Consider the following 14835-nt stretch of genomic DNA (forward strand, 5'->3'; position numbering starts at 1 on the left):
TGGCAACCTGTCAAATATTTTTAAGGTATCTTACCCTGGTATCTGCAAACCAAAGTGTCATGTTTTTACCCTCAGAGTATCTCCTGACAAGGGATGTCTGATAGCAAGGAGGTCACACACAGTTTTGCAGGATACCAAGAGTCTGTGCCTCTGTTCTGAGTCCTCAGCTGGTGTCCTAAGCTTATGCAAGATTTACAACATTATAAACTGAAAATACAAAAAAATTTACAAAAATACATAAAGTAATGTAAAATTATTGGGTTTTTATTATTTGGATGTATTTTATCAAAGGAGCTTTTATTCTTTGTTTACAAAGCCAAAAATGTATCTGGATCACTTGCAAGTCAAATAGAGATATAAGAACAAAAAGAACATTTTTCAGTCACCGGTTACCTGAGTTACAGTGCAATATTTCATTTCAGACAGTATTGCTCTTAAAGACTTTTTACAGTAAGAAATAATAAGCTTTTTCAAGTCAAAACCTAAATCAGTGCTTGTTATAAATGTAAGAATTTGCATGAAATAACAACATGAAACATCTTATATAATGTATATATTTTTGCTTGCCTCTACAATAAATTAATACCCTGGATGACTTAAGTATTAGCAAAAATATTTACAAAACCAAGATAAAACACAGTATAAAATTTTTTCAAAGATATATTTCTTCCAAGAAACAGTTTGGTACCAAGAATGAAATTTCAAGTCTTACAAAATTGCTTCTCACTTATTTCAGTTCATGAAGGTAAATAAATAAGACTGAGTTATACAAACACACATTGATATCCTCCTATGGGTTTATGCAGTAAAAGCATGTATCTCTTCTTGGGAGTATCCAAGATCCTTCAGATATCTGAAAGTCAGAAATCAAGTTCATAATACTAATACTTGGAACCCAAAATCCACCACATATGCAGCTGAAGCATAACTTGAGCACAACACTCTTGTTTTTGTTCAGACAGGCACAATGAAATTTACTTTTGCAAATATATTCAGAAAACAATTAGTGCCCAGGAGCTCGTATGTACTACATGATCTTTTAGGATACTGGAAAAAAATCTACAAATAAATACAGATAAAATTTGAATTATTTAAGACTTCTCAGGAGGTAGTATAATTATTTCCCAATTTCACCTTCCATTAGGCACATGCATCTGACCTCAGCAGGGCTGCAGAAACGCAGTTGATGTTCATATTGGTTCAGTATTTTGAAGCCAAGCAAGAGAAAGTTAGAGGGCCTTTTCTCTCTTATGTGTTTTTTTTGTCGTTTTGTTCTGCTTCTTTTTAATTTAAAAACTTCTCTTGCAAAGCAGAAAACATAAAATCATTTTCAAAAGACTATGAAGTCAGAAACAGTATAGCTGCCTAGGGGATCAAATGTCAAAATATTTCTTGTTCTCTAGTTCATCGTTGAAAATACTCACTGTACTCCTTGTTCTGTAAAAGGTGTTGGCCCACAGATGCAGATAAGTACTTTGAAGTCTTTTCTGCTTCTTTTCACAAACTCTGAGAGAAGAGATGAAGAAATCTTCCCCTGTTTACCCACCCAGTCTTTTGTCGGTTCTGAAAGGACGAATTGAACCTCAAACCTGGAAAGCGGAAGAACATTTCATAAATATCGCCTCTGATTAGAAACCTGCTACACAAAATCCTAGTGACTGAGACACTGGTGTTTCCCACGATTACTTTCCTGTTCTGCTTAGCTCCCACTGGACCAGATCTCACGGACATTTAGTTGTTCCTCCCAATCCAGTCAAATCAAATCACCTCCAAGTACTGCACATTTAATAACCCAATCTTTCCACCTTAACAATTTTAGCTGCATATCTCACCTTACAGAGAGACACAGCTAGTACCAATTAAGACACTAAGGCACAAAATTTACTGTTCTGTTATTCACTTACGCAACTGCTGGTATAGCTCAATACACAAGCAGTGCAATAAGAACACTTAGCTAAACTTCTGAAAGTGTCAGTATAATTTCATTAGTGAGCAAATATTGTAACTAGTTTCAAAAACTCACTAACAGAGTAGTTACTGAGTAAAAAACAAGCACTTGTGTATCTGTGACTCCTACTGAAATGAAGAAAGCGTTTTGACTGTAAATTTGCACAGTGTCTAGACCATAGTTTTGAATGTGCCAGACATCACCAGGTTATTTTTCACTACAATGTTGTGAAAGAACAAACAAAATTAATTTGTTCATACAATTCCAACTAAAAATTCAGTAAACATAAACAAAATATACTTCTATCACGTAAAATTTAGGCAATGACAATTTATCTAGTGATAAAAGCAAGGGTACTGAAATTAAAAGGCAACCTGATATTCTTATGTCTCCTGACAGAACTAGGCCCTACTAAACTAAGTTAACATTACATAAGCACTAGTGCATTTTAATTGGCAATTACCTTGTAACTGAGCGGAAGAATGCAACCGATTAGACAGTAAGTAAAAATGAAAGCAATTGGCTTAGTTTAAACTTTGAATTTCTATATAAACATTTTCCGAACTAAATGACACCAATGAGACTTTCCAAGGCTTCTCTAAATTCGGAATGTTGCTCCCAGGGTACATCATCCTTCTCCTCTGTGCTTCTCTTTGCATATTTATATTTTTTGTTGCTAAGGCTATTTTCTTTGGCCTTCAAAAAGCTTCTCTGACAGTCTTAACAATCATCTAACATACCATCTCCAATAAACATCTATTAAGCACTATCAAATCAAGGCCCTGGCTTCCTATGGGACCTACAGAACATGCCATAACCTGCTGCTACATGTCTGTGACCAGTTTAAGCCCATCTCCTTCCAGTCCCTAGGTCTCATTAAATTCTTAGCTTATGAGTTTTCAGACTTAGGATCTGTCTTTGTGCCAAAGCTTTACAGTTAGTCTAAGCCCCAAGACTTGTTTTCCCTCACGCTGGGATGGTAGAAGTTGTTTTCCACAAGATTTTGAAATACCTTTCATCTTTAAGAGCTAATTGTTCTAGCTGGTTTCTCCAAAGTATGTCATCTTCTGTTTTGTTGAAGAAGATCAACTTCACTGTCCTTAAAAACAAAATATAAGAAAAAAATTTAACTGTTCCTGTATTTGAAGCATGTTAAAGAATCAGAACATAATGTATTACACAGAATCCTTTACTTACATTTTTTGGTTCGGGTTTTTTTTTTTTTTTCTAACTCTGCAATCCTCAAATCTTTTTGCACTAACCCAGTATAGTTTCTTGCTGTACTTGAAAGTTGATTGGACTTGTAAGTTCTCTTCCACACGTCACAACCCTGTCTGCGGTTGTTGCAACCTTTAGTTCAGGAACTGCTAAGAAAAATAAAGTCTCCTGAAGTTACTAAGACCTGTCTAACACTACAGTATACCTCGCCAACTTTTATCTAGTGGTTTCTCAACATTGTTCGAGGGCTACAACTTCAATTTATAGCTAGTATATGAAGTACATACATCTTTCTAATATTATATACACCAACTTGCACAGATGAAACAAATTTCAAGAATCACAGAATGCGCTGGGTTGGAAGGGACCTTTAAAGGTCATCTAGCCCAAATCCCCCTGCAGTGAGCAGGGACATCTTTAATTAGATCTCCAGAAGGTTATATCAGTATTCACTTCATAAAGATGGAACCTAAACACATGGAAAATTAACTCATAACTTGACAAGTGAACTACAGCTCTGTACCAGGTTACCTTACTCCTACTTTATTTATTGATTTATAAAATATGTTTATCTGGAAAGCTACTAAAATCGTTATACTTGACAGGTAGTTCACATAAAAGAAAAAAATGCTCTGTCATTAAGGTCAGTGCTATTTATCTCTTCAGATTTTTATGCTACAGTGGAGGCAAAACACAAAAAGACTGACTTCACAAACAAGAATTTACCACTTCATGAAGCCACACAGACATAACTTCTCATTTATTGCTCATGACAGACTAATACCCTGAGGATGACTGACCTAAGACAGACAACGGTGCTGTTAAATGCAAGCAGTTCCTGAATTGCACCCCACGGGGCTTTAAGTCACTGTCATTTTTTCTACTTAGGCACAGCTCTAAGGGCAGAGGAAGCATGTTGCTGTGGTGCCAGAAGCAAGAGGTTCATTGGCCTGTTTGCAGGAAGCCAGATCCCTGGCACAGAAACACCCGCAGAATGACGTGGGTACCCATCAGCGAAACCTGCTGCTCCTGCACACCACACAGCCCAGCAGCTCCAGTTCCGAAACACGGCGCTGTGCTGTGCCACCCACTGTCCCTTTCACATGTGGCCCTTCTCACACTGTGCCTTTCACTTGCTTCTAGGAGCCGAGACACAGTACGCTTCCATAACACTGTGCTGAAACTGTTAATTCCCATCACCTCCTCCTCTGCACCTTACAGAGACATCTTTCACACACTCTCTTCACACATCCTAGGGCTTCTGCAGAGAGTTCATGATCTCCAGCTGTTCTTCAACTGCAGTTTAAAAGCCTCAATTCTTCTAGTCTGAACATACTAGATTTTTCTGACTTCCAACCTTTTCCCCTTTTGCAGTTCGGTAGCACTTCAAGATACCAGGAAATCTCTTACAAGCTACATAAAATGTCAAAGATAAGAGATCATCTTCTACTCATGAGAAGCATGTTCATTTTCTGCTGCCAAAACATAAAACTGACGTAAGACCACTGTATATAATGCATACCATCAGAAGTGGTATCGAGAGAAGGAAGTTCCAGGTGCATCACAATTCAAACTAAGTTACAATGTACATGCACTGGAAACCTTGCTTAGTAAAGCACAAAACAGCCCAAGATCAGCTATGCTGCATCTTTAAATACTAAAATCATCTTCATAGAATCATTATGGCAGGGAAAGACCTTTAAGAACATCAAGTCCAATCGTTATCTAACTCTAAAGGCCCACTTCTAAACCACGTCCCTGAGCACCATAGCTACAAGGCTTTTAACCACATCCAAGGATGGCGAGTCAATCCCTTCCCTGGGCAGCCTGTTCCCAGGCTGAAAACCCTTTCAGTGTACAAGTTTTTCTTAATATCTAACCTAAATCTCCACTGGCACAACTTGAGGCCATTTCCTCTTGTCCTATCAGTTTTAACTTGTAAGAAGAGACCAGCACCCACCTCTCTATAACCCCCTTTCAGGTAGTTGTAGAGGTTGATAAGGTCTCCCCTCAGCCTTCTTTTCTCCAGATTAAACAACCCCAAGTCCTTCAGCCACTCCTCATAAGACTTGTTCTCTAGACCCTTCACCAGCTTCACTGCTCTCCTTTGGACACCTTCCAGAACCTCAACGTCTTTCTTGTAGCAAGGGGCCCAAAACTGAACACAGGACTTGAGGTGCAGCCTCACCAGTGTTGAGCACAGGGGAACAATCACCTCCCTACCCCTGCTGGCCACACTATTCCTGACACAGGCCAGGATGCCGTTGGCCTTCTTGGCCACCTGGGCACACTGCTGGCTCATGTTCAGCTGGCTGTCCATCAACACCCCCAGGTCCTTTTCTGCCAGGCAGCCTTTCTCCAAGCATGGAGCATTGCCTGGGGTGGTTGTAACCCAAGCGCAGGAGCCAGCACTTGGCCTTGTTGAAGCTCATACAATTGACCTTGGCCCATCAGTCCAGCCTGTCCAGGTCCCTCTGAAAAGTCTTCCTACCCTCAAGCAAATCACCATTTCCAGCTAACTTGGTGTCATCTGCAAACTTACTGAGGGTGCTCACAATCTCATCATGAAGATCGTGAATAAAGATATTAAACACAATTGGCCCCAACACTGAGCCCCGGGAAACACTGCTTGTGACCTGCTGCCAACTGGATCTAACTCCATTCACCACCACTCCCTGGGCCCAGCCATTCAGACAGAGCTTGACCCAGCAGTGTGTACACCCATCCAAGTCATCTTATTCTTTGACTCTTTGAATTCAGAAGTTAACATGCTTCCCAGGGCCCACTTGCCTGAAAACATGGAAAATAAAGCTCATTTCAAGAATGTAGTGCTGTCAAATCCGGCACAGTACACTACTGCATCAAGTGTTACTCAAGTGGGGAAGAAAGTCAGTAACAAGTGCATGGGAAAGGCACACATCTGTTCATTGGGTACAAATGTAGAAATTGGTAACTTGGAGAATAATGCTTTTGAGACACCCATACTGTAGATAAATATATCTGCTGCAGTACTGCTCCGTACTCAGCAATATAAAGAGAATAGAAAAATCCCAAACTTGGAATGAACTGGTAACAGCTACAAATGAGGGAGAAAACAACTAAAAGAAAGAGGTAGAGATTTAGATATAATTCCTACCAGTATGGAAGAACTGGTTGAAAAAATGATGACAGAAGAGATGATGAATGAGAAGTTTCATCAGCCTTTCAGAATGAAATACAGAGAATCTAACATATGGAAAACTACCTCAAGGGACGTAGATTTTAATAAACTCCAAAATATGGTAAGCAAGATCCTAGGGAAACCTGTACAAGGACAGGAGTTAGGGATCCTTAGAGGATTTCAGCACAGAAGAGGAGGAGGTAGAAAAAGTTAGGAAATCACCTTAGGAAAAAGAAAAAGATAAATGTGAGACACTATATTAAAAGCAAGTATGAGAACAGAGTGGTAACTTAGGAATGAAAAGCTGGAGAGAAAACAAGATACAACTACCAAGGAGAATCGAAAATAGGTTGCAAGCAACCTATACCTGCTTGAGAAGGGCATTAGCCCTCTATAGTGTTTAGTGCCTTGGCACCTCAGTCTTCATCAAGAAACATACCCAATTGACTGCAGTTACATACCATTAGTATAACAGAGCAAAAAATTTCACCTTAAAAAGGAAAATGCAACTTAGAGGACCAATATCTGTTTCAAATTAATACTTGGGTCAAATACAATTTGGCCTGTAAAAATGAAACAAGACTGAAGGAACAGCATTATGACTTCTTGCACAAAAGGATACTGCAGACAGGAAGAAAACAAATTGCTTTTCCTATTTAGTGTGGGCAAGAAATAACAGACTTAAAAGATAACTGGGAGCCTTTGGCTAGACAGTAAGAACAGAAATCCAATGATCCAAGCCCATTAGATCACAGCAAATGCTGCCTCAGGAAGCTGCAGATTCTCCAGCATTCGCTGTGCAGCCCCAGAGGTTCAGCACCCCCCCCCTCACACTACAGACAGAGGCTGCTTCTGCACCCCCTGGTGACAAGTTGGCCATTATTCAGATCCTTCCTCAACTTCTTACAATTCATGTCCTAGCGTGTGCAGTCCAAGTTCACAGCTATCGTTACTTTTCACAGTAAGATAACTTTATGCAAATTATAGTGTTTATATATACACGTAATTTCATGTATAAGCAGTATACACAAATACATATACACATACATACATTGAAGACACTCTTGTAATACTTTCCCTAAAGAGAAAGTGAGGAGGGTTGGACTAGATGATCTTTCAAGGTCCCTTCCAACTCCTAGCATTCTGTGAGTCTGTGAAAGTTAAAGAGCAACTACAAGGCCAAGAAACTAAGTTGATGGAACAATCAGAAAATCAAAGCTTTGAAGTTTCTGTATTGAAATAGATCAAGTCATACAAGTACCTAAAAAGTGGTGAGGAAGAAAAATTAATTTAACTTTGACTAGTAAGGAAATAGAAGTTGCTGCATTCCAAGCACTGAGTACCCATAAGAAATTTTGCTGAAAAGAGTTAAAATAAACCACTCTGGTCATCTTTCAAGGACAGAGTAGATACAAACACTATCTGGCCAGTAGTAGTCTTTCACATGTTATCTACTCATTCTGATTATGGACAAAATGTCAAAATTGCATCTTTTACTATGTTCTCCTTGGTTTAGTTTTCATATTAACACAGCTACCTTTACCTCACGCAGCAGTTTTCCCCTCAGGAAGAATAAAAATTCACTTAGGAGTGCTTCCCAAGCATTTTGTCAGACGATGGGTTTATCTTTTGCATTCACAAAGTCAGAGAGACACTTGTTATTCGCTACCGGATGCTTTGGAAGAGCCAAACAGTCTCTCTGCTCACAAAACAGGATTACATGCAATTGCTGAACAATAAACAACAAAAGAATAACGTCTAGGTTAAGACTTTTTTCCTAGAAATAGGTTTCTGCAGTACACGTCATCCTTTTGAGCTTTACTATGAAGACTAGTGTCCAATTAATCACTCTACATTGTTTCAAAATGTGTTCCATAAAGGCATAATGAACCAAAACATCCTGTGCTTATCCTGAATAAAACTCAGCATTAGAAATTCATCTCCGTTGCAAGAGTCCAAATTCAAAGGTACAGGAAAACAGTAGCAAGTCTGTTGACCTGTCCTCTGCAACAGATTTAAGAAAATACAGTGCCGGTATATTTTTCATTTTCATACTCTCCCAAGTTACAACAGTTTGCGTTGACAAAAATGTAATCTGCTAAGAATTTCTACAAGATATAGAAATCTTCCTCTAAAAGAGGAAGATCTTAGTTAAAAGCAATGCAGTCACACCTCTCATCTATTGAAGCATGTCCCTGCAGGAACTCTTTGCATTTCCTTCTGTAGTTGAACTATTGTATTACAGCTGTAAAGAGACAGTCATATCAAGCAAAAATACTAGTTCTGGGGTTCTGAAGGACACTAGGGGCCAAAAAACTTGGTCACTTGACCAGAACAAGTAATGCTTCCTTCTGTATATTCAACAAATGGAGTACTGAATGCATATGCAATACACATCTTTCTATGCATTTAAACATACTTAATACTAATGTATACTTTGTGAAAACTGGAACTCATCTGATAAAAACGTGTTACTGTTGCTTAGCAGGTGAAAACAATATAAAAAGTATGAACAGTTGAAAATCTCCTCGGTTCAGAAAACAAAATCTACAGTGAAATACTTCAATACTAGAAAAGGCACTCAAATGCAAAGCTAGTTAAAAAAAAAAGCCAACCACCAAAAACAATCCCACAGATTTTCTACGTGGCAAGCTCATTTATATCACAATTGAAATCCAAAAGGCAACTCAGCCCATTATGTTGATGGTGGCCAATAACCAAACATGTAAGCTTCCTAAGACTCTGACAGACTCTTGCCCAGAGCATGCCAGCTTTTGGCGTAAGCTGCAGAAAAATACCTTCATAGCATTTTATTTTGTTAATTGCTTTATTAACACTGAGGACTGTCATTACAGAATCATGGACTAGTTTTGGTTGGAAAAGACCTTTAAGATCATCAAGTCCAACCATCATTCCAGCCCTACCAAATTGCCTGCTAAACCACATCCCTAAGCACCACATCTGCTCCTCTTGAAAATACCTCTAGGTCTGGTGACCCAGCTGTCTCCTTGGACTGCCTGATCCAGGGCCTGACAATCCTTTCAGTGAAGAAACTCCTCCTCACCTCCAACTTAAACCTTCCGTGGTGCAACTTAAGGCTCTTTGCTCTTGTCCTATCATTAGCTACAAGGGAGAAGAGACCAACACCCACCTCACTACAATCTCCTTTCAAGTAGTTGTAGAGAGTGATAAGGTCTCTCCTCAGCCTCCTTTTCTGCAGGATATGTAGCCCCAGTTCCCTCAGCTGCTCCTCACAAGATTTGTTCTCAAGTCCCTTTACCAATTTGCCTTTCTTTGGACACGTTCCAGCATTTCAGTGTCTTTCTTGTGCATGGCTCAAAACTGGACACGGGATTCAAACTGTGGACTCATCAGTGCTGAATAAAGAGGAGAATGTTATGCTTCATCTTTTCTATGGTTATCCTATCTTGGAATTAAATCATATGAAGCACACATACCGGAGACAACTAACTTCAGTCAGAGCAAAATTCAGCAGCTTAACCATTGGTGTGAAGCCTGTGCCTGCTGCCAATAAAAAGAGATCTTCTGAGGTCTGAATCTGCGATTTCTTGAAGTTACCTTCAGGATTGCTGACAGAAATATAGTCTCCTTTAATAAAAATAAAACAAAAATAACAAAATCAAAAAATAATTAGTATTCTGATATTTTTAAAGGCCCTTTCATATTGCATTCATCTTTGTGGTATTAGTGTTCCTTTCAGAAAGGTACTACACACTTCACACAAGGATCATTCTTGTTATAAGACCAAAGGTACAATTAAAATGTCATGATGGATTTTACACCGAGTACACAATCCATTGTAAAATCAGCGTGAAAAAAAAATAAAAATAAATCTATCTCTGTATGTGAAACAGAAAAGGAAATGCATCTTAAGCCTAATAAAACAGACTTAGCTCTCCTCATTTGAAAGTACCAAGAGTTGTTCAAAGAGTATGTACAATCAAAGCGATCAGTAACATGTGATGTAGCTGACATATCTGAACAGCTAAACATGAACACATTTGGAAGAACAGTCGAGAGCTTTAGGCAATGGATGACTCCTAGTTACAGTGAGGATAAGCCTGTACATTTAGGGCATGGAGAATAAGGTTTAAAAAAGTATAAAAAGCAAGTTCTAAGTACGTCCTGATGTATAAGTAGATAAACAATTAAAAAAAAATAAATCACAATACTCAGGCAGTGAATACGAAAAGACAAAGCAATCTCTGCAAAACCAAACACAAAATCCCCCAAATATCCTTACCAATCTGTAGGTTGTCAAGTGCCTGTGTGAACAGTCCACAGGAATAGATTTTAATCATTAAATATATATGTGCACCATCATGGTGAGGTGTTTCCTTGAAATCCAGCATCAAAAAAGGCAACACAGGTGTGTATGGTTTTACTACCTCTGTCCCTAGACAGAAGACAAAAAGATAGCTGAAATAATATGAAAAGTACTGTACATCTAGCAAATTTATTGCAAACAGAGACCAAAATGAACAATCAGTAAACAAAACTGGTATAACCCATAAAAATATCACCATCACAAGCTTTTAGACAAGTATGTTACTTCTACTGCACCAGATCTTCTTACAGTAGCCTTCCACTTCCAATTATCATCTTCAGGCTGCTGAACAGTATGTCATATCTACACTACTTAGTAATTCAAAGCACTGGAAGAAAGAAATCTAGAGCTATCCCCAGAGAACATGAAAACCTAAACATTTGCATTTGCAAGTACCACAGCTTGGTTTTTAGTACTGCACAATTATATTTTCTTCCACTATCATTTCAAAAAGCTATTGTATGACAGAAGGAAAGATTGCAAGAGTCGGACACCAGCAAGAAGAATTAGGTAGGGAGGAGGAGAAGGAGGAGGACAAAACAGGTGCAATTAAAGGATATTTTAAAATCCTTCTGAGAAATCTCTCTACCACGCATACTGCAATGCAAGTACAATGACCAGCACAACCATTAATATGCAAATTTTTAAGCATATCCTTAAAAATAAAACCCCAGGTATTTCTCTGAGGGTTTTTTTTTCAGTTCGATTTTTGTAAAATTTTGAAGAATAGCACCTAAACAATGCTTTTCAAGATGCTTTCCCCTCACAACTTCGTGTTATGATAATAACACGAATGGTGCAACTGGAGTGCAGCGTTGTGAGGGACTAGATAGATGTCTCAAACAGTAAACAAGGCAGAGTCGCCTGCCTGGCCCCTGTCTGTGTTGGTGCGGGGGTGATAGCGCTTTGCTGAGCCAGCCGGGCACTGGTGGAGCTGTGGGGACAGGTAGAGCCGGGAGCTGTGGCTGCAAGAAGCCGGGAGAGGGAGGAGTGACCCCCTCTCAGAAGCCCCCACCATCTCCCAAACCGGTTCCCAGTCTGTGGCGGCAACTTGACTGTAAAAAAGGCTCTCACCCCGGGCAGCTGTGCGCTCTTCGCCCACCACTGGAACACGGCTGCGAGTGCCGTGGTCGTTGTTGGATCCAGGGGTAGTGAGCTTTCCTTTTTCTATCACTTCTCTTCTCTCTCTTTCTAGCTTTAACAGGAAGCTACCTATGGCAAGGCCGGTTTCTTTTGCTTACTGGTGACTTCTTGTTGTGAAGCGTGTCGGTTGCACTGAGTGGGCAATTGCAAATACCTCGGTGTAGGGTGATTGATAAATAAAATCGTTGTTCGGATCTCTGGTGTAAGTCACCTTAATCCTGGCCTGGGAATCGGGAACCTGAGTGAGTCAACGTCCTGAACTTAGGGACGTGACAAGTGTTACCATGACTGCTATAAATCACTCAAAAAAAAAAAAAAAAAAAGGCAAAATCACAACATTACCCTCCAAATGCCAAAAAAGCTGCAAACTAAAAGGAACTAGCTAATTACACAACGAGCTTCCCCTCTTTAAAGACAAACAGCATCACCTCAAGAGAGAGAATGTTTTAAAGGAAGAATTCAAAGATCGTCAACAGTAAGTGCCAGCCACCTGGCATTTAATTAGCTTTCCAGCAAGATTAATCCAGTCGGTATTGATTGTGTGATCTTGGAAGCAGAGACTTTCTAATTACAACCAGGGAATCAGTGGCCATGAATTTGGCATCCTCTGAAGACCATGAAAAGGGACTTATTTTTATGCATCTGTGGCTACACTCTCAGTTTTTCTTACCTGCAACGATTTGTTTGAGGTAAACATGTTGTCCAGTGGGAACACGGAGATGTGTGCTCTTAGGCAACATTAAGCACAAGAGCTTGGTGTCATGGGTAACTTCTGTCTTAGAAACCAACTTGCATTTTCTGTAGGAGAGTCCTGAAAACATGGTTTTACTTGTTACTTACGCCTCAACCTTTTCATTTTCATACATATTTTAATAAAAGCTAGAGAAAGATATGTATGTCACTACATACAGTTATAAAAAGACTATAAACAAATGCTTCTTATATCATTACTTGTAATAATTTTTCTAATTTTAGACTAAGAACTCATTTTTAGCCTTACATTAGGCTTATAACAAACTGAACCTGTAAGTTATCAGCACTGACTGGGAAAAAAAGTAGAAAACCAGCAAATACTAGCAGAAAACAGAACCCCTTGTACTACATTGTGTCTGCACTAGATTTACCACACAACTACAAGAAGAATACACACATGCAAACTAAAACCAGCAAATTAAACTTATTCTAGACACAGCACCACAGTCCTCAGGAACATCTAAAGCCACCCAGCATTCCAGATATTTACCGGCCTGACCACCCCACACTCATGCTGTTAGCACGAAGAGAATTTTTGATACAGCTTTGCACAGTTTTTCAGGTCCACAATACCAATACTTAAATTCTTACACATGACAAAATGAAACCAGTATCTGTACCTACATAGGCAACGTGCACTTCAGCATTATCAATAACTACTGAAGACACGAACTGGTGCCTTTTGGGTAACTATAAATTTTGAACTCCAGTTATACGTTGAAATGCTTACTTGAATCAACTACAAGGTTGTATGTACAGCATAAATTTTTGTCAATACAGCTGTTTTGGAGGCAAGGAAATGGGTTTCAAACACCGTGCTTTTCAGCCGGCACATCAATTAAATGCTTGGCAAAAGGTAACCAAAAAAAGAGAAAGCATTAAAAAGTCACAATAAATCAACAAATCAAAACAGAAAAATCACTATGCAGGATCTGCATTTCCACCAAATTTTTTTGAGAAACTGAGAACAGAAGTCAGAGAAACTACTAATCAGAATAAAAATGAATTAAAACCCTCCTGTACATTTCTATTAGCAATGGGAATTATAAAAAAAAAAAAGGTGGGGAAAAAAAGTGAAGGAACACTCAGAATAGTTAACAGCAGAAAAACTCTAACGGTTTCACCAATACCTTAGGATACTTATGGAAGCTTAAAATAATGAGTTTTCCCTATATCTGCAATAGGCTCAGAGCACGACGAGCCATTCCCTCTGCCCTCAGTGGTGGCAATAACCCATCACTTATACTGGAAATCATCTCTGTGGCAAAGCGCTCAGTGTAAGGCTGGCCAGACCTGCACCGCTTTTAACTAAGCAACCATCCTGAGCTATGTAATCTGCAATTCACATGTTGTTGTGAAAACACAACAAAATAGAGGGCTGTGCCCTGCTCGTTGCATCGAGAGACTGGAGAATGTAAGTAGGTGTAAAGCAGCGAGGAAGAAGTTCTTCAAAGAACAACGGGCAAGGATGCAAAACCAATCACTTCTGGAGCATTCCAAACAACATTCTGGAAAGAAACACACTTACAAAGGTTAATTTAGCAAAAAATGCCAAATATAGGAAGGTATTCCTCAACTCTCAACTACAGTGTTCTGTTAACTGACACAAGTCTGTTGCCATTGCCATGATAGGTTAGTATTTGACCACTTGGGAACAAGTGCCCCAGCTTTCCTAAAATACTGATGGAAATAAGAACTGCTGCTTAAGGCAAGTGAAAGCATATTGTAAAAATCTAGATACAAAACCAGAGGTGTGTATTGAATATGATAATCAGTAATTTTTCCTCTTCTACCTGTAGAAGAGCATTTTGTAGCTAAGCCTTTGTCTCAGCACTGCAGTATTTTAGCTCTAACTTAAAATGCCAGCGTCATACCTAAACAGCTCAGTAACCCAAGGGCTATAAGATATTGGAAAATCAGTCCAATAAAGAATTAAAAAAGCCAAAAAATGCACAAATAAACAGAAAGCAAATTAACAAAATCCCATGAGCAATGCTAAATTTCATACTTTCAAAACAAGCCAAAAAACCCAAAACAGCCAGAAAGAAGCAGCTTCTTCTCCATAATAACCCCACGACATCATTTACCAGTTTCAGTGCAAAATTTATAACCTGTTCCAGTGAATATTTTCACTTAAACCCCCTGAAAATTTCACAGGTTCACACATGAGAATACTTGAGAATGATACTCTTCTGACAACAATTTCTGCATTGAAGCAATTTCAAATGAAGTGACATTTCTTCTCATTTTACTGAAAACTAGTCA

General features: G+C 39.0%; 1 protein-coding gene across 1 annotated transcript in view; it reads right to left on the reverse strand.

Annotated features, from left to right (window-relative positions):
* Positions 1–248: 248 nt before the first annotated feature.
* Positions 249–14835, reverse strand: part of LOC104273314 (cytochrome b5 reductase 4) — a 39212-nt gene continuing 24625 nt past the window's right edge. The window contains exons 10-15 of the mRNA XM_009868618.1: positions 12488–12628; positions 10591–10743; positions 9785–9935; positions 2961–3047; positions 1425–1589; positions 249–853 (exon numbers count right to left, since the gene is read on the reverse strand). Coding sequence (XP_009866920.1) covers positions 799–853; positions 1425–1589; positions 2961–3047; positions 9785–9935; positions 10591–10743; positions 12488–12628 — 752 coding nt within the window. The 3' untranslated portion in view covers positions 249–798. The remainder of the gene's footprint in view (positions 854–1424; positions 1590–2960; positions 3048–9784; positions 9936–10590; positions 10744–12487; positions 12629–14835) is intronic.

The sequence above is a fragment of the Apaloderma vittatum genome, unplaced genomic scaffold (genome assembly GCF_000703405.1).
Source record: "Apaloderma vittatum isolate BGI_N311 unplaced genomic scaffold, ASM70340v1 scaffold1554, whole genome shotgun sequence".
Taxonomy (NCBI): domain Eukaryota; kingdom Metazoa; phylum Chordata; class Aves; order Trogoniformes; family Trogonidae; genus Apaloderma; species Apaloderma vittatum.